The sequence below is a fragment of the Saccopteryx leptura genome, chromosome 1 (genome assembly GCF_036850995.1).
Source record: "Saccopteryx leptura isolate mSacLep1 chromosome 1, mSacLep1_pri_phased_curated, whole genome shotgun sequence".
Lineage (NCBI taxonomy): Eukaryota > Metazoa > Chordata > Mammalia > Chiroptera > Emballonuridae > Saccopteryx > Saccopteryx leptura.
In genome coordinates, this window is record NC_089503.1 from 40,099,681 (window position 1) to 40,120,376 (window position 20,696).

Here is a 20,696-nt window from a genome sequence, read left to right on the forward strand (position 1 = left end):
GAGTCACCCCTGTCACGCAGCTCTCAGCCGAAGTGTCACCTCCTCAGAGGACCCTTCCCGACCACCCTCGCACTGCACTGCCGCGGGACTCTGCATCCCAACATGCTACCTGCATGCCCAGTATTAACCCTTGAGCACCACCTGGTCTTTCTAATACTGTACACTCAGACGGATTCTGTTACATGTCTGTCTCTCCTCCAGGACACAGTGTCTACCGAGGAGATGTATCTGTCTTGTGCACTGTTGTAACCGGAGCTAAGCCAAGTGCTGGCAGTGAGCAGAAGCTCAGAAGTGGAGGAAGGTGTGCCACGTCCTGTCCCTACTAGTCCTCATCCCCAGGGGTGGGGATCTGGCTAACATCCTCTTTGGTCTCTGCAGAACATCTGGAGCAGTGCCCGGCTCCCACAGGGTGTTAGATGCAACGCTCACATCAATGAAGAAAGCATGCACGAGGAGCTGCTTTTTTTCCTGATCAGGAAACAACTCAAGTGGGCTGCTCTGGAATGATGGCATGTGTGACAGTCACAGGCAACCTGTCCTTTATTTACCTCGTAGGCACCCTGCAGGTCAGAAAGGACCCGCATTCTCAACCGCTGGTCTCGTCCTTCACACAAGAACACAGGGCCTGGCCGGGGCCGGGAGTCCAGTCCTCAGTGCCCCGCTCCCCTCCCCTGGTCAGGTTTTACTCTCGCCTGTACTGGAAGTGCAATCTGCCCGAGGGAAGAGGAGCTACTGACTTAAGTCAGTAAAATGAAGGCCCCAGGAAGGCCATGCTCCACTGGGGGTGGGGTTGTTAAAAGTGGGGGCCCCCCGCTCCGTTTCCTCTTCTACAGCCTGTGCTCCACAGGATGTGCGGTGGGGGTGCTACAAAGACCCAGCCGACCCTCGTGCCCACGTTTCCCGCACCCGCCGGGCACGCCGGCCTCGGGACCCTTGTGGAGCTGCTGTCCTTGGCGGGCGGGCGGGCTGGCTGGGTAAGGGGACTCCGGGACAGCTCCTGAGCTTGAAAGAGGATGGGACAGGAAGACGGAGGCCCGTCACACGTGGTATCTGAGTTGGCCCTCACACAAACCCAGTGAGGGAGAAGTAACGAGTCCCATTTCCCAACGAGGAGACCGAGGTGTCTGCAGCCACCCTGCTCCCTTGTCTCATGCTAGCTCAGGGGCCGTGCGAACCCAGGCACAGTGGCCCTCCTCTCCCAGGCCCTTGTGGATTGCTGTTCCGGGGGATGGCCTGAGCTTCAGCCTTCCTCCTCTCCTGGCCTAGTCTCTGACGGAAGCCAGCCCTAGGAGGCAGGGGCAGTCTTTCTCACTGCTGCAGGAAGTCAGCTGTGCCACCCCGCCTTTTTTTTTTTTTTTTTTTACAGAGAGAGAGAGAGGGATAGATAGGGATGTGCCACCTTCTAAGGCAGAGGTCCCCAAACTTTTTACACAGGGGGCCAGTTCACTGTCCCTCAGACCATTGGAGGGCCGAACTATAAAAAAAACTATGAACAAATCCCTATGCACACTGCACATATCTTATTTTAAAGTAAAAAAACAAAAACAAAACGGGAACAAATACAATATTTAAAATAGAGAACAAGTAAATTTAAATCAACAAACTGACCAGTATTTCAATGGGAACTATGGGCCCGCTTTTGGCTAATGAGATGGTCAATGTCTGCTTCCATATTTGTCACTGCTAGCCGTAACAAGTGATATGACGTGCTTCTGGAGCTGTGATGTGTGCGTCCCGCGTCACCGGAAGTAGTACTGTACGTGAGCTATGCTGGGCTTTGTATCCGCATCCTGTGCTCCTCTCACTGACCACCAATGAAAGAGGTGCCCCTTCCGGAAGTGCAGCGGGGAGCCGGATAAATGGTCTCATGGGGCCACATGAGGCCCGCGGGCCGTAGTTTGGGGACCCCTGTTCTAAGGTGACACTTGGATCCTTACCTGGGTCTGTTCCAAACCATTCCTAATGTGTTCTTGCCCTTAGACTCTGGTCCTCATGTTTTTAGATGGGGGCACAGGATGGTTTTAGATGGAGACTGACCAGTGGGTGCTCAGTGGGATTCATGGGAGGCTGGCTGGGCAAAAGCAGTTGATGCGTCCCTTCTATGTAATCAGTGACCAAGGGAAACAGCACCTAAATCAACGCCAAGTGAGCAAACGTGTGTCTCACGTAACAGGACCAGCTGTGTTCCCCTAAAGCTCTGAACAAATGAACTTATTTTAAATTCACAAGAGGAGTCCAGGGTGATGAGTCATTCTACAAAACACAGGCCCTTTGGTCAAGAGAATTGCCACCGAAACTCTCCACTTTTTTTAAACTCCCAATTTCTGAGTGCCAACCTCAGAAAGTCAACGCCAAATTATCATCAAAGAAGAAAAGGGTAATCACTCTAAGCCTTGTCACCCAAATGAACCAGAACCTCAGTTAAAATTGCCAACACTTATATAACCCCATCTTCCCGTCACAGCAAGAGAGTTGGTAACTCTTTTAGGTCCATTTCTCTTGTTCAATCCTTAGGATAAGTAGACAACCGTTATCCCAATCTGATAGAGAAATGGAAACAAAGGAGCTTAAGCAACTTGCCCAAGGCCAACCTACTAATTACCCCAAGTGATGCCATTGCTAGAACAAAAACCTACGTTTCTTATGTCTTCTGTCTTAACACACTGAAAACACGCATTATCCTACGAAGACAAGACAGCAAGGACCCCAAGGTGCAGTTTATCATAGCAGGACTCCTAGCCACTCCTGTCTGAGAGGATTCCAAGGGCCAAAGACATCGTCTGACCCCGACGGACAGACTTACAGAGAGTTGGAGTGAGAGTTCCTCAGCAGTGGAGTGGAGCCCGCGGAACCGTTGTGTGGCAATTTGGGTGAGGAAGGCAGAGAAGAATCCGTCATCTCCTCAATGTCTGAATGAGAGGACGCCGACTTGGGGGACTTCTTCTTCCCGAAAGCTTGCTTGAAGGAGCTGCGCAACTGAACGGACAAGACTGTCAGCCGGGGAGGGGCCGCGGCCAGCACTCGGGCCTCGGCAAAACAGGGACATGCAGACAGAAGGGCGATTAGTTCACCCACGTTTCCCTCCCACCAACGGGGAGGGTTCCCAACAGCTCTCTCTATTCAGTGCATTCAGGGAAGAAGAGTTATCTGGTGTGGACAGCTTAAGGGCTGGACCTGTGGGTAACATTCCATGCCTACTCTCAATTCAAGACTTGGATGCCAACAGCAAGACAGAGCCTGGCTCAGCAGGTGGGTGTCGGGAGGAGGAGGTGACACAGCAACAAAGCGGGATGCTCAGACACGGTGACGGGTGCGGATGAGGTTAGCCATATCAATGGATGGGTTAGCTTGGTATCTGACATTAACAGTCTTGCTTACCTCATTGACCTGCCAGAGAAAATGCAAGCAAAAAATGGGGAAGGGGGAAGGAAAAAAGACAATTTTTAACAGAGAAAGCCAGTGACAGGGAAAGCTTCGGACTTTTCAGACACAACACGACTCATTCTGAACACCACACACAGAGGAGGCTTCCAGTCAGATTACGAATCTTTCAGAGCACGGGGGCCATTGTCCTCCGTTATGCGAGGAAAAAAAAACAACGAGTCTGGAAGTGCCCCACAATCCAAGCTCTTCCAGCTTCTCTGCCTGACACGACCGCCCCCCCCTCCCTGGGCTTCTCACCCTTTCGTCTCTCATCAGTCATCTCTCTAAGTCTTCATTTTGGGGGGCATGTCTTTTTTCTCAGCATGGAAGGGTACAGCTACACTACTGCACTGGTCCCAACATGGCTGCTAGCTCTTTCATATATGTCATTAGGAACTACTGCTGTCCTGTGGACGCAGGAGATAACATAGTCAGCAGGGAACTAGACAACTCGTTGTGTTACTACACAAATGGATGTCTTAAAGGAATTTATTAACCATACGGGGAAAAAGAAACTGGTATATCACAAAGTCCCCCAAACTGTGAGATGGATCTAAAAATTCTAATGAGAACATAAAGAACTAAGGTGGAATGTCTTTTCTGAGAGCCTTGACAAGCATGTCAGTTTCTAGGCTAAAAAAATAAAGGTACATCTTGAAAAATGGGCTTTTAAAAAATAATCTCCTTCTGCTGAAGTCCTTTCTCCTTCTGAAAACGTAGTCTGTGGGCTTTATCTCCTACTGAGAAATTCAGAAAATGGGCCTGTCTGAAATAGTTGTTGGAATTTTCTCCCACCAACGTTTCGTCCGTAACAAACTGCATGTCCAGCATGCGGGTGAAGTCAGACCCCATTTCTTTCTTATTCCTACTTCTGATCATACTTTCAGAGACAAGTCTTAGAAACAGAAAGATAGGGCATATCAGCCACCAACCTCTACCTCTCGTGACATGCCAGGAAGAAGAGATTACAAAATTTAGATAGAATTAAACTTCGGGATTATGCATCCTCCCAACTGCACTGAGTAACCTTCAGAGCAAAATAAATACGTTTTACTTCTTAAACTGAAGAAAAACGGATAGTCAGAATTTTTCATAGAAAAGCATTCTCTAACCACTCTGATAATACAATCAGATCATATTGATCGATAGCAGATTAGAAAGAACAAACATAAATTAATTCTGTTTGTTTAAGTCACAGCAAATGGGTTGACTAAAAGCCATTAGTCACGTGAAGAAAAAATTCCATCAGAATGATGAGAGGGTCACACCACACTGGCTTTTTAGCTTGCCTCCAGTACAAGTCATCAATAACCGAAATTACCGAATCCTCAACTCCTGTCACCAGACCTCGCCACCCATCCAAGATAACACAAAATGAGTGAGAAGTGTATGGAATGAACAAGGACATTAAAGCTACTGTGAAAACACGACGCTGTCAGCACTGACAAACGGGGCCTTTTAATACTGGCCAACTTCAGATCGACGTAGACTGAAGACAAGGAGCAGCAGATGTCAATCAGAACTCCAGCCTCAACCGCAGAGTTCAAGACTGGGGGGTGGGGGGAGAGGAGTGTCGTTTCCCCAGGAGAATGGGGAAAACTGTTCACGATGTCACTGTGCAAGAAGTCAAGGAGCTCACTGGGATCATGGAAACATGGAGAAACACGGCATTGGAGGCGGGTTCTATTAAACTTGCCATTTTGGGGTATAACCCTCAAATTTAGAACCCATCACTAACTGTTAACATCACCACTATGAAACCTTTACTTACAGGGTACGGTTAAAATTTCTCAGAGAGAAGGGAGGTTTAAAGCTATCATAGGCAATTGCGTGAATAAATAGATAAAGGACTATGATTAACAGTGGATAATTAGTGATAACACTCCAAAAAAAAAAAAAAAAATACTTTGAAACTGAGAAGAAACCACTGAAAAATAAATCCGCTCTAGTACCTGGGACTTTCTGGCCATTGTATGATGAGGGAGAATGACACACATATGAAATGGAAGATGAGTACTGCACAGAAAGTCTCATGAAACAGAAAGACGACAAAGTGGTGGGGATTTCATGAACTCTAGAGTCTGGCTGAGCACAATGAGGATTTTGGTAGAAACTTATCCACAAACCACTCCTTTGGATTTACTCCCAAAGGTCTGTGTTCTGAAGTTAAGAGCTTGCCTGGGCTTTCTTGGGGGGGGGGGGGGGGAGGGGGAGAGAGGACGGACAGACACCGGATCTGGGACTGACTCTATTTGGTCAGTGCCCACGAGAGTCTTTGGAGGTACACTCACCCAGTTCTTCCTCTTCTTCTTCTTCGAGTCACTTTCTATGTTGCTGCCCACGCTGGAGTGGCTGGTGGCACTGTTGATGCTGGAGACGCTGTCGGAGGAGTGCTGTCGGCGGATGCGGAGGTCTGCAGCCTGGGAGGTGCCGTTTCCTGCAAGCCCGAGGCAGGCAGGACGTCAGAGCTGCTGCCTTGAGCCCACTCCTCTGTCCCAGGAAACAACCCTCACACTGAAGCCCCCACACCCGCAGACTCCTAAGTGCCTCCCATTAGACATGACCTTCTGTTCCTTGCTGCTGGTATGAAGGTCCTTGGGCAGGTAGGTGCTACACTGTTTGGTCAGTTAAATGAGGGCAATCTCTCTCTCTCCACTTTACATAAGTTCAGGGAGGCTTAGAAAGAACTCCCCCAACAACAGCTCTCTTAAACTTTAGTTAGGCACTGGTGATTTTTTTTTTTTAAAGATTTTGTTTATTCAATTTTCAGAGAGGAGAGAGAGAGAGAGAGAGAGAGAGAGAGAGAGAGAGAGAGAGAGAAAGGGGAGGAGCAGGAAGCATCAACTCCCATATGTGCCTTGACCAGGCAAGCCCAGGGTATCGAACAGGCGACCTCAGCCTTCCAGGTCGACGCTCCATCCCACTGCACCACCACAGGTCAGGCTGATGATGTTTTTTGAACCGTGGCAATAACCACCTATGACTCCGGTGCCCCCTCCTCGCTGCACTAGCCTTCTTCCTGCCCCTTGGAAAGCCGACCCCTGCCATCTGCGGGACCTCACGTATGCCCTCCCTCTTCCTGGCCTGTCTCTTGCCCCCACTCTGCCTGGCCAGCGCTGGCTAATCCTTCCCATGTTAGCTCTGTCATCTAGCTTTCAGGAGGCCCGATCAACAGGGGGACCAGAAACAACACTGCCTGAAATGTCCGTGATGCCAAAATGAAGTTTGCAGAGTTTTCCTGCTTTTGAAGAGCACCAGTTTCAGAGTCAGACAGACTTGGGTTCTAGTCCCACTTCTGCTTCTGACTACCCTGTGATCTCGGGAGGTAACTCTCACCCCTGAAACTCAGTGTCCTCATCCGTACAACGCAGACAGGACCAGTACTGCACTCGTAAGGGTGTTGTAGAAAGAAAAGCGAGATCACTAATTAAGTAATCGAAATGCTGAGTACAGGGCGTAGAACACAGCAAGTGGTCCGTAAATGCCAGCTGTCACTGTGACATCTATTATTACTGTTAGGATCATTATTGCAGGAGATAACTTGTCCTCACACCCACCTTGTACCCCAAATAAGAGACACAAGGACAGAGCAATTCACTCAGAAGTATTTTCCTGCGTGAATATGAGAGGAACCCATTTCAGGTTTTTTCCACAGCAATATGTAAATATCATAGCATTAGTGAAGGGAAGGGCAGTGAAATACTTTGACACTTTGCCAATAGAAATAAATTTTCTCCCATTTTTGAGATATATCAGAGAAGAGGAGGAGATGGAACAGCTACCTTCCCAGAGGGCAGAACTGGATGAAGTGTTTGCCTTCCAGGACCTGCTCAACCTTCGGACACCCCCCCCCCCCCCGCCCCCGCTGGGAGGCTGCATCTTGCACTGTCTGAAGGCTGTTTCTGTTCCTTTACCTTTGCAGTTGAGCTCGGGTGTGTTAATTACTCCATTAATGGCAGCCTGGGCAGCTGCATTCTGTTTCTTTAGGGACTCAATGGTTTTTCTTAACTCATTCAGTTCTGAATCCTGAGGCGCAGAAAAAAAAAATAATGGTTATTCTAACATCATTCTCTGTACAGTGTTCAACTGCAGTGCATGTTTCAACAGAGGAGGGTAGGGAATAAAGGAGTCTGAAACAAAACCTTTGTCTCAAACACTAAGTTGAGTCGATTTTCAACGTGTGTACATGAACAGTAAGAATAGGACTAGGAGAGATCCGTTACTGATAGTCACTGCCTCCCTACCTAGGTCAGGTTTTCACTCAACAAGACCTACTCTTTTCAATCCAATTCCAATAGTTCAAGAAGTACACTACAATCTGCACAATTATCTGGAATGAAAGAGAATAATATTTCTGGGTGTGCGGTGAAGTCCAAGCAGGGAGGAAAACAAAGCACCCTTTCTGCTTTACCTTCTGCTCCGCCGTCATGGTCAAACTCTGAAGCCTGATTGTCATGTTGCCAAGACTCTGCTCAAAGGCAGCCACGAGGTGCGCCTGCAGGGGAAGACACAGTCTGAGTTACATTACCTTGTAAGGTATGAGCGCCTCTGCCGAGCTCGGTCATAAAGACAGGGCCGTGTGAGTCAGCCCATCTGATTCTTTCCTCTCGAGTCCCACTGCCCAGGGTTTGGGATTTGGCTACAATAGCTTTCCAGGTCTCAAATGCCCAGGCCTCTTCCCACCTTAGGGCCTTCATACATCCTTCCCCCTCTGCCTGGAACGCTCTACCCCCAGCTGCCTCCCTAACTAATTTTTGCATATCCTTCTCAAGAGAGATCACAGCCCATGCCTTCATGGCACCCCTGGATTGGGTTGGTTCCCCATATTTATTCTCAAAAGCGCTCCAGACCTTTTGAGAATTTGGTATTTTGTGGTATCACAGTAAAAAATACATGTCTCTTGTGATTGCTGATTCACAAGTGTCTATTACACAGCAGGACGACCTTTTGCTCATCCCAACACCAGGCTCACAGTAAAGGCTCCTGTGGAGCATGTTTGTAGAATGAATGAACAAAGTGGCTGGTGTATGTTGCTTGTTATGATTCTGATTAATAAGAAGCCGCTGAAAGGCCCATCTGCTCCCTGCTTAGAGAACCCTCTCCTTTCCCCCAGGGAGTTGGGACTTCCCTTGAGCTCCGCTGCACTCTCATGTACCTCTGTTAGCACAGGGCACCAGCTGCACCATTATTTTATGTATGAGAGGACATTAAAAAAAATACTGCTGATTAAAGTGTACACCTAGTTTTCACAGATGTTAAAATGTGAAAGGAAATGTGTATCTTAGGAGAAATGTGACGTTTTCCTGCCTGCCCCTTTCTCTGTAACCCTCTTCAAGGGCGAGAGGCGACGCTGTGTTCTAACAGCAAGCCTTCTTTCTTCCACAGCAGGAGGTGATGTATTGGTTGGCTGACCTAGGATAATACCGTTAAAAGCAAGGATAAAGCATGGACAAATCATCTCATCCTACTGGCTTCAGTATCTTTATCCATAAAATGGGAGCCAATATATATATATATATACACACACACACTTTCCTCCCAGGGTTATTATGAGCATTAAATGAAACAATACAGGTGGAAAATGGCCTATAGACTGTTAAGGAATTGTGAAACACAGGAATAAATGGGCACTGTGGGGAAAGGAAAAGGTCTGGGAATGACAAAGTGACAACAGATACTATCAGAACATAGGGCCAGGGAGATCAACAAAGGGTTCCCAGAGAGCGGTGGTAGATACAGGGGCTACAGGAGGAATAAGAAGGACCAGCAGGACACTGGAGAATCTTCAGAGAAGTGATGATTTGATCATGTTGGAGAAATCTAGAAGAAAAGATGGGTGATGCACACAGCGAAGAAGAGAAGCTGGACAACAACCGGGCAGGGGGAGGAATCTCTGCCCTGGGCAGGGAGGAGGGTCAGGGGACACCGCAGTTTAAGGAGGAGAGATTTGAGAAGTGAGTCAGAGGCCTCTGTCACTGGACTCCTTCAAACAGGAGCAGTGGAGGATAAGATCATCTCCAAGATCAACCCTAGAGCCCTTTCCCAACAGCTGTAGGATCTGGCGGGGAGTGGGACTACTTGTAACAGAAATGTCAAGTGGATAGCCAGTTTCTTCCTGACTGCATGCCCTCTCACTCTTAAAAACTGAGAAAGTGCCTTTGCATTTTAAAATAAAGAAAGATTCGTTAATTTGCCCTGCAGAATGTGGCAAAACCAAAGCCAGTTTAATTCAAGACAGTCACATACTGGATGAAGAAAGGGGACCAAGACATGAATGTGTAACAGAACGGTTGCTATCCTTGCATTTCAAAGGAATGACAAGGTCAAATTTAAATCACTGAATTTCCATTTATTTCAAATCTTTGTTTGATTGCCACCCATGACTCTGTTGCGGGGGGGGGGGGGGGGGAGATTCACATTTTCCATTCAATTAACAACAAACACCTAACCTGAGGAAGACTGCTAGTGAGAAAGGGTTTTTGCAAAGTTCAAGAAGAAACCACATTTGTTCTGAGGAACTGGAGAATTGCATTTTGCTGGTGAACAAGGGGACCAACTTGGTGTCATGAACGCAACTGTGAGAACACGGGTTGACGTGCTGCAAGCCTGGTCCTGAGCCACACAACAGCCTTCTCCTCCAGCACCGTCCTCACGGTCCCGGGGAAAGCAACACAGTGTATAGAAACACCCAGAGAAGGTGGCTTTGAGTAGTCTGTCTGAGAAAAACAAACCCAGCCTGGCCTGTGGGAGAGCGGGCAGATAATGAAACACGTTAGCACTGCCCGGGCTGTGTGGTTAAGGCTGAATATTTACTTTAAAACAATAGTGGCTAGCCCTGGCCGGTTGGCTCAGCGGTAGAGCGTCGGCCTAGCGTGCGGAGGACCCGGGTTCGATTCCCGGCCAGGGCACACAGGAGAAGCGCCCATTTGCTTCTCCACCCCTCCGCCGCGCTTTCCTCTCTGTCTCTCTCTTCCCCTCCCGCAGCCAAGGCTCCATTGGAGCAAAGATGGCCCGGGCGCTGGGGATGGCTCTGTGGCCTCTGCCTCAGGCGCTAGAGTGGCTCTGGTCGCAATATGGCGACGCCCAGGATGGGCAGAGCATCGCCCCCTGGTGGGCAGAGCGTAGCCCCTGGTGGGCGTGCCGGGTGGATCCCGGTCGGGCGCATGCGGGAGTCTGTCTGACTGTCTCTCCCTGTTTCCAGCTTCAGAAAAATGAAAAAAAAACAAAAAACAAAAAACAAAAAACAAAAACAAAAAAAATAATAGTGGCTAAGTCCCGGGTTCGATTCCCGGCCAGGGCACACAGGAGAAGTGCCCATCTGCTTCTCCACCCCTCCCCTTCTCCTTCCTCTCTGTCTCTCTCTTCCCCTCCCGCAGCCGAGGCTCCATTGGAGCAAAGTTGGCCCAATGCTGAGGATGGCTCTATGGCCTCTGCCTCAGGCACTAGAATGGCTCTGGTCGCAAGAGCAACGCCCCAGATGGGCAGAGCATCGCCCCCTGGTGGGCATGCCGGGTGGATCCCGGTCGGGCGCATGCGGGAGTCTGTCTGACTGCCTCCCCGTTTCCAGCTTCGGAAAAATGCAAAAAAAAAAAAAAAAAAATACTGGCTAAAAAATAAAAATAAAACAATACCGGACTCAATGGCATTTGTGAGGAGCATGTGCTTTTAGAGTAACAGTAAGGTAAGGGACCTCACTCGGACTCACTGGGACAGAGAGCAGGGTTCCGAATGGCCCAACAGGAAGTCCTGTGGAGCAGGAAGTCGGGAGAATGCACCCAAGTTCATTATAAGTAAATTACTCGGCCTTGATTAGTACAGGGCAACAGGGACAGCTGTAACTCTTAATGAGGGGAGTGGCTCTGCATCACTCAAGGAAGGGGTTGCTGTCCAATCTCCTATGTTCCGATTACACCCAGGAGATCCTGGCTTCTTGGCTCTGGCTCAGTTCTGGATTCAAATGGTGGCTCTGATAGAGTCTGCCCTCAGAAAAGTACCTGTGCTGCTTTTCTGAATAGGATCTAAGCCTTACGTCAATTTCTGATGCTCTTTGGATAGCACTAGTGATGGTGGACGAGGTAGAGAAAATAAAGAAGGATGACAAAACACACAGTGGCCTAGGATGTTAGGGTTCCGAAAGAAAAAGTCTGTTTCTAGAAATGCAAACGAGCTCAGAAAAATAAATACTAGGGACAGCAATCACCAATTATTGAGCTTGTAATTAAGGGACAGCATTAGGCAAGGTACTTATGTGCAGACTTTAAAGAGAAATGGTTTCCTTAAATAGACTCAGGTATAAGCCAGGAATCACCTGGGCAAAAACTCTAGGTAAATATTAATTTGCAGTACTAACTCAGCTTCTTGGTCCAAGGAAGACAACCTTTTGAAATTGCTTTTTGCTTAACAGCATGCTGAGGGGTCATGCAGGCTGCTTCCTGACCGGCTTACACACACGTGTTTGTGGTCTCAGGCTGGGCTAGGCTTTCCTGGAAGCCTGGCCCCCAGAGGCATCTGAGCATCTTCCAAACCTCAGGCTCTGCCTCCAGACTGTCAGCCCCGCAGCAGGACTCCTTTACAGACTGGTCTGCTGGGGTAGCAGACCGCTGCCTCTATTCTGACCCCTCTAGTTCTACAATGGCATGAGAGGGAAGCATTCGAAGGGCAAGCCTGACCACCTCACAGCTCTATTTAAAACTCACTGAGAAGGTTCCGCTAACTTCAGAAGAAAGCCCAAATTTCCCACCAAACAGCTGAGAGCCTCTGTGCTGTGCCCTGACCACTGCTTTTCCTTGGTGCCTCCTTCCTTCGCACTTCTTTCTGCCCTCCATCCACGCCGTACGTTCTAAATCACACCGAACTACTTACATAATCTCCAAATGCACCAAGAGCTTCACCTTGGGCTTTTGCACAAATTATTCTTTTCGGCTAGAATGCTGTCCTCCCTGTACACCCTCCCCTACACAGTATCCACCAGATGTCACCTCCTCCAGGAAGCCTTTCCTGACCTCCTCCTATCCCTACTGAGACTGAGTTAGGTGCTCCTCCTCCATATTCCCACAACCTTTTCCCTCGATCTCTATCACAACAGTTATCATGTTATAGCAAAATTGTTTTGTCTCTCTGCTGTACCAGACAAAGAACACCAAGAGGACAGTGACTTGCTTGTTTTGCAGTTGAATCCACAGTGCCTGGGGCATAGTTGGCACTTAAACAGTTGCTGAGTTGAATGCCGCTTGGCAGTGCCCCCTGAACACGTAATTGTGTATATTATAATTACAGAGCAGTCAGCTATTTTTTTGTGGAGCCTTAGATTGCCTTTACCCTCCCCACCTCCACCACCTCCACCTCCTTCTCCCCTTAGATGGAAATTTTCGGAAAGAGGAAGGGAAGGGGGAATGAACATTTCTGAGCACTTAAGAGTATATTCCAGGTACTGATCACATGACAACCTTGAGAGGTATTATCTTCACCCACTGTACAGAGGAGCAAATACAAGCTCAGAGGTGGAAGAATCTGCCCAAAGCTCAGAGCCTGTAAGTATCAGCAGACCTGCACACCCAGGCTGAGCCTGTGTCCTATTTATTGTATCACACGTATCACACGGCTTCCACGGTGCTCCGGCCCAGGAGCCCATGAGGTAATGCTGAGGAGGCCGCGGCGACTGTCGCCGCCCGCCCCCATGGCTGCTGCCCCGTGTCTGCACTCACGTTTGCTGTCAGCTGGGTGGTCAGGGCCGAGACCTTCTCCTGGGAGGCATCCAGCTCCCGCCGCAGTTTGCGAATCTAAAGACGAGAAGGGACAGGGTTACGTGCTTTTGAGAGTCCATTTCCAGGTGGAGCTGGGCTGCAGAATGGATGACGGAGGAAGAGGAAGCCCACCCGCACTCTGTTGCTTACCTCTGACTGGCACTTTTCTTCCGGCTGCAAAGGAAGCACAGGGAGGTCAGAGGAGCTGCGGGACAGAGGGCCGAGCCGGCCGACCTGCGGGGACACCATACTGGGACCCTCACGGCAGCCGGAAATATCTAGTAGTTTCTTTCCTGGTGTAATTTTCTGGATAAACTGGTTCAATTAATTTGGCCAATTGAAAAGGCCAAAACAAACAGCACTTTATTTTCAGAAATCAGGAAGCATCAGAACGCTCCAATTACTTTGGTTGTGAGGAGCCCCCCCCCCCCCATCCCAGGTGGCGATGGTGACAGGTCAGGGGCTCAGGGAGGGTGTGACGAGAAGGGGACGAGCCAGGCCAGGGCTGCCAGCTTGAGCAAATAAAAGTACAGGACAACCCGCTAAATTAGATGGTTATTATTGTAGAGTAAAAGTATGGTCTTTGTAATAATACTGGGGTATACCTATACTAAAAAATAATTTGTTGCTCATCTGAATTTCAGATTTAACTGGGAGTCCTGCATTCTACCAGGCACACCCTACAGCCACAGGGAGGACTGCTGGTAGGTTAATTCTGCCCAATGTTACCCTCCCTCTCACCTCTCTAGGGCACAGCAGCAGGACAGGAAGGCCCCCATCTTAGGGAGGCTGGAAGCCCCTCTCAGCCAGACTGTTGACATCTCAGATTATGAGGATAAATGTGACCTTCACCTGCTGCCCCAGCTCAAGTTTCCCAGTTACCTGCAAACCTTGGAGTCAAGGGGAAGCCTGCAGATCCTCTCACTGGGCCCCATGTCTGTGGTGACACAGCTATCTGCCAGTAGGAGACAGAACTCCCTCTCTCTTCCCATGGGGGGAACGCACATGGGGGGGGGGTAACCTACTGCTGGAGGAACCTTTCTCTCTCTCTCCTTGGGTTCCTAAGGGGGCCCATAAAAGAGGACTCTCCCTACCCTTTCCCAGAAATGCTGGAAGTGCTCCTGCCCTTCTCTCCACCTACCACTCACACTTCTCCAACAGTGACCCTGAAGCCAGGTAGGTGAGTGGAAATCAGTATGGACCCAGTTTTGTCCATGGGTCCTCCCTGTATGTCCTCATCCACATTTATTAGTGATAAACACATTATTTTTTTAAACCTAGCATCTGACTCTGATGTTGACTTCTCTATTCAAAATGCGAATGGGCAGGATTCATTAGACCCTGCGTACAACAGCCGTCAGCGAGGGCAGGTCCTGTCGGACCTCCTGTCACTTGCTGTTCCCTGCTGCCTTGCTGTTCCTGATCCCGCCCGAGAGCCCCAGCCCTCCAGGCTGGCTCCTAACAACAGCAACTAATGTTTAAGTACACTGGGGTCAAGTGACTTAATCCTTGCAGTAACTCCATAAAGTAGATTTGTCTGTGTTCCCTGTGCAGCTCAGACAGGTTAATTACCTTGCCCACGTCACACAGCTGAACAATCTTCTCATCTAAGAAATGCTTTCAGGAGAAGGTTTTGAGATGCCCTCAGGGTCCACTCTTTCCTCCCAGATAATATTTATCTATCTCTCTTTGTCTGTCCACCTGTCTGTCCGTCTATCCATCCATCCATCCATCCCCATCACCACCATCTATCAAATATTTATGACTTTCCAGTATGTGCCGGGCACTGTTTAAGAACTTCGATATAGCTGTGAACATGACCAAGTCCCTCACCTCATGTTACTTATATTCTGGTAATAATAACTAGCATTTATTGAATAATGATGCCACATGCCAGCAACTGTTCCAAGCACTTTCTATCCAAAATTATTTTCATCCTTCTTGCAGCCCTTTGAGTAGGTATAAATACTCATACTATCGCCTTCTGTTTTGCAGATGAGGGAAATGTGGCGCAGAGGGGTTAAGCAATGGACCCGAGGTCGGAGCTGATAAGTGGCAGAGCTGGGACTGGATCCAAGGCGCTCGGGCTGCAAAGCCCATGATCTTACCCAGCACATTCCTCTGCTTTTACTACAGATACATTCTCATGGACGCGTTCCAGAAATAAGGCCCCGTCTTCTGAGTCTGATCCAAAGGGGGAAAGTTAATGGCAAGCATATCAGCGCTATCTAGCATTTGCGAGGCGAGTGGAGGCTGGTTGGCAGGCTGAGCCATTCACACAGGACAAGCCCTAGTTCTGTACGCTTCTAACAACAGGGCTGACACTTCTTCCCATGCCTCTGCCATTGCACTGTGCCCGCCTGTCTATGGGGATGAGCCTCTGCTCTCCACAGCAGCCTGGAGAAATCAAGCGCTTTGTATCTTATCCCCAGCTGCTGCTGCTCTTCTGCACATCTGGGAAGTCTAAGCGAAACTGTAGACCTCCCTCTGTTCAGCAGCTCCCCATGGAACTCAACTGCTGCTCCCTAAATAGTCAGGAAAGCAAGTTTGATGCCAGGTGTGGCCTCTTACATTTTCTCTAATCCAGGAGTTGGCCATAACTCCTCCATGACAGTTGTTTAGCATCATGTTGCCATTCCTTGCCTTTGTAATTAAAATCACAAGCACATTTCAGCTAGAATGGGCATTCTTGACTATCTCAGAATTATAGAGATTTCAGGGGGACAGAAAACTATGATCATCCAATAAGAGGCTATAAAACACTCAGCAATTAAACAGACTCTTTGGTCTGGGTTGGTGACAACTTCAGAGACTCCAAAGATCTCTTTGTAGACAACAAATAAGAGCTTGTTCACCTTAACATTTACAAAGGCGCCTGAGCACTTGATTCGGAATTTCGTCATCACCCAGTGGCTAATAACAGACGAGGGACCACACATCAGAACCTGCTGGTTGCAGTCCAGCCAGACTTACAGGTTTCCTTGGTATTAGCAGTCAAGTCTGGCACGAAAACATTCAATTGTTAGACTATAAGTCTGCAAAAGTAACCTACCTACATTCTCAGAGAGGACACATGTAAAGGACAGTAAAAGGGAACCTTTGACTCCACGACTGGCGGGAGGGATATCAGAGGTGGTGGGACCTCAGAGAGCACCCTGCCTTGCTCTCTGACAGCAAGACACCCAGAATGATGAGGTGATTTGTCCAAAGTCATACAGTGAGAAAAAAAAACAAGATTAGACCTTGGGTCTCTTGCTATGCAGATGACTTAAATGTTATTATTAGATCTTTGGTGATTTGTATCAATTCAGAAAGGACCGTTTCTAATTTAATGAAAACACCAGCTTCATGTCTACCCAGGACAAGAACTACTGGAAGAGAGACCTTGACTGTAAGACGTTCTAATGGTTGGCATTGAGAGCATGTGGCTGGAAATGGCAAAAGACGGTTTCTACACGTGAATCTCACACGGGTGGAGCGGCTCACGCTCTTCCCCGCCAAGGCTGGTCCAGGACAGCCTCCCAGTTTTCACTCTGCCGAGAAGGACAGGAAACCATGGGAACTCCACTGAGAAAACACCGGGCTCAGGCACTGAACTGTCTGTTAGGGCTGCTCTGCTCCAACCCTGTGAAACTAGAGCCCCACGTTTTATGTCCCTTGGTGCCTCTCGCTCCCTCTTTCAGCAGCCTCATCTCAACACCTAAGCCATATCCTCAGGGCTTAGCCCAGAGCCTGGCACACAATTAGTGCCAGTACGAGTGCTGAAGAAGTGAACCTAGGTTTGAAAGTACTATCTCTGGTACTGATATCACAGAATTTCCTTGTAGAACAAAGACTGTATTATCTATTTTCTTAGCAGATAATGGCTGAAACAACCCCTCCCCAAAGTTACGACATTTTATAAAGCTTTTAAAATGAAAGCCAGGATGGTGTGATGACATTTCAGACAAGACGATTAGCTGAAGAAGAGTACTTTGGAGTTGGAGGGGGGAGGTCGGTAGGAGCAGAAGAGAGCATTTCTAGGTCCTTTGAATCAGACCAACAGTAACAGAAGACTGCTTGCCATTGGCCTAAGTAAGAACAGGCAGGCGTGGTCTCTTTAGTTTGATTCTTGGACGGCCTTTTTCTTACAAGGAGCTGTATATAGTATGTCCTGCTCTGTAGCCTGGAAACCAAGCATTACCAAAAACTGAATTTTTTAAAAAATAAAACAAAAAACATTTGTTCTCCACAGTATTAAGGGCTAAAGAATTTTCAACTATCAGTTAACAAAATATTTTTTTCCTATGGGAATTCCCAAACATTTATGCACAGAACTATAGAAAGTAAGCACCACTGAACAAATCTAGTACTATATTGATGACATTTGGCTTTTGTTCAGTAAAACTCTCATTGATGACAGCGAAGATTTCTGAGTGCTTCCCCTGGGCCGTGTGCACAGTATTCATCATTCTACATGCATTTTCCTATTGTTTGCAAATTGATTTTTTGAACACCTATTAAGCACTAGGAATGAAAGGATAAAAAAGCCCTTGTCCTTAAGGAGTTTGTATTGTAGCAAAATGGAATCTTCAGAACATTTCATCCTCATTGCAACTCCATGAGGTAGGGATAGCTATTCTTTCCATTTCACAGATAGAGAAACTGAGGCAAAATGATGAATAAGTCGTTCAAGGCTTTTCTTTTCCAATTCTACCAGCAGATGGCCAAGGATTCTCACCTCTTCTAACTGGTTAGCACCCACAGCACACTGCCTCTTTAACAAAGCAGCCCGTTCCTGATTTACTGGCTGGTACACTATCATCAGTATCTGTTTATGAATTTCAAATCTTTGTCCCTAATTAATTGATCCCCTTATAAGGAAAATTCTCTAGGAAAAAATGCTGATATTTTATTCTTGACACATGTGATAAAGAGACCCCAGACCCCAGCACATACGCTCATAACTACAAAGCACTGATTTATACTTACTGTTGAATAAATTGAGGATGTGCTGGAAACCAAGGAGAGCGATGATCCGTGAACTATTTAAAAAAAAAAAAAAAAAAAGAAGGTGAATTGCAGAACTGGCTGCTATGGAGACAAAAAAGGGGGGAAGGACGGGGAACACAGCACCGTCGGGTTATATAGGTTCAGAGCAGCCCTGACCCAGCCTTTCCTAGTTTGGCCACAGATCAGCGTCAAAGAAGGACTAATCTGTTGAGGAGTCAGTCAATTTTCTGTTACCACATTCATTTTTTTTCCCTACAACCCTCTAAATACTTTTTAAATCTTAACTATCAAAATAATACAGGATTACTTAATGAAAAATTTCAAGGACAGAGAAGGGTTAACAAGCATAACCTATGTGATTCAAAATTCTAATACCCAGGGGCAACCTGTTACCATTCCAGCATATTTCATTTCTTTTCTTTTTTTTCTCTCTCTAATGTATTCATTTAGGGTTGAACCTGTCATGCATGTATTTTTTATACACTACCAGCATCTGTCACTTGTCTATGCAAAAGATGAACTGATGATTTTGAACAAAGGAGGCTGGCGGTCATAGTGAATTCATTCTAGATGAATGAACATTTGTTTGGAAAACATATCCAGTGAAATACATATTCTTCATTCGATTTTTATCATGTCTACAAAGTGACTATCACATGGTGCCGTCTTTTCTGTTTCTGGCTCAGAGCCGTTCTCAGACCCTCTTAGCACCCTTCTTGCCCTTAGTCAAGGGGAGACATTTTATTAATTGCTTTCATGTTATCTTAAAACATAGTATTTTCTAAGACAAAGTATTTTGACTGACTTCTCTTTTTTTCCTTGGTACTCTCTCAACAACTTGTTTGAAAAACAGAAATATGCCCGTGGAGACAGCATAGACCTTTTAATTTTAATTTTATTTATTTATTTTTTTTACAGAGACAGAGAGTCAGAGAGAGGGATAGACAGGGACAGACAGACAGGAATGGAGATGAGATGAGAAGCATCAATCATCAGTTTTTCGTTGCGTTGTGACACCTTAGTTGTTCACTGATTGCTTTCTCATATGTGCCTTGACCGTGGGCCTTCAGCAGACCAAGTAACCCCTTACTCGAGCCAGCAACCTTGGGTCCAAGCTAGTGAGCTTTTGCTCAAACCAGATGAGCCCGCGCTCAAGCTGGTGACCTCGGGGTCTCGAACCTGGGTCCTTCCGCATCCCAGTCCTACACTCTATCCACTGCGCCACCGCCTGGTCAGGCGACAGCATAGACCTTTTAATTGGGCAAGCTTTTCTGAACACAGGCAGAATGCCTATGCTCCCAACACTGCGCCATCCCCTTTGGTCTGAGGGTCGGAGGCTCGGGAGTGTCTTTCCACGTGTACTCAACAGCTTTCACTTACCACCCAGGTAACGAACTCACCTTGTATCAGCAGTCAGCAGAAGCTACCTGCCCATACAGTATCTGAGGAACGGCTCAGTGTACCACCCGGGTGCCTCTTGTGTGTGGTTTCTAACACTGAATCCTGCACGTGGCTCTCAGGCATGCCTTCAGTAGTACTTTGCCTCTTCAGAGTCTCTGCCCACACAGTCCTTTTGTTTAGGAGGTTCCTCCTTTCTGTCTGTCCAAACCTTCAATATCAGTGCACATTTCCACGAAGCCTTTCCTGATTTCCCCGACAGCCACTTGGATGGGCTTTCTCCTCCAGAACCCACCCTGCTCTTGGCTTGCCCTTCCAGCCCTCTTCTCTCAGCAGGTGCCTGTAACACAGAGGCTGCCCCTGCACCGCCGCTCACATCTACCTTCCTTAGCAATACCCAGAATTCTAGATCTTTGCCTCTATTCTTCCTCTATCCATGACTCATCTGATTCATACCCCATAAAAATTCAGTTTGTAAGTTGTTAACGGTCAATAATGGCTTTCAGCGTTAATATGTCCACACATTAACATGTCCCAATCTAGTGACCTAATGTTCCAAAGGGGTAACCTACTTCAGTCCCATAACACAAACAAGCAGTTGGGAGCTTACACTGGAGGCTAAGCTGACAGGCAGAGATGTGGGTAACCCAGCCCCTTACTCACACCTTTCAGTCACACCGCCCTGCCAGACGCCTGCTCCGGAAGCCTGCACAGGGTTGCTGTACGGCTGATGGCTGCTTGAAAGCGGAAGTTTATTCTATTTCCCCACCTCAGAGACTTACTGACACTGCCCTCACTGACACTGCAGGGGGAAGGGGCTCCAGGCAGAGAGGAGCACATCTGGCAGCCTCCAGTGGGGGGTACTTATCTTTCTCTGTAATGAACTCCTCTCACTTGGTCAATAGCAACAGCAAGGCTGTGATCCACAGAAAGATTTCTTGATTTCCAGAGTCAACTCCAAACTTATCGCTTCTGGGCCTTCTGGCTAAGATGAAGTGCAGAGTCAACCCCGAACTGACTGCGGCTTGCCTGAACCACTGCCCTTGGCAACTACTTCAAGTGAACTGAGCCAAGTGAAAGCTTGGGTTGTGTGGCTTGGATACTCTTGGACAACAAAAGGCGTATGAGAAAGTTATAACG

General features: G+C 47.8%; 1 protein-coding gene across 6 annotated transcripts in view; it reads right to left on the minus strand.

Moving 5' to 3' along the window:
- Positions 1–20,696, minus strand: part of NAV2 (neuron navigator 2) — a 397,784-nt gene that overhangs the window by 32,337 nt on the left and 344,751 nt on the right. For all 6 annotated transcript variants that reach the window (XM_066364486.1, XM_066364494.1, XM_066364479.1 and 3 more), the window contains 7 exons: positions 18,138–18,190; positions 13,317–13,340; positions 13,128–13,202; positions 7,835–7,918; positions 7,338–7,449; positions 5,715–5,860; positions 2,804–2,976 (listed from right to left, as the gene is read on the minus strand). In XM_066364486.1, coding sequence (XP_066220583.1) covers positions 2,804–2,976; positions 5,715–5,860; positions 7,338–7,449; positions 7,835–7,918; positions 13,128–13,202; positions 13,317–13,340; positions 18,138–18,190 — 667 coding nt within the window. The remainder of the gene's footprint in view (positions 1–2,803; positions 2,977–5,714; positions 5,861–7,337; positions 7,450–7,834; positions 7,919–13,127; positions 13,203–13,316; positions 13,341–18,137; positions 18,191–20,696) is intronic.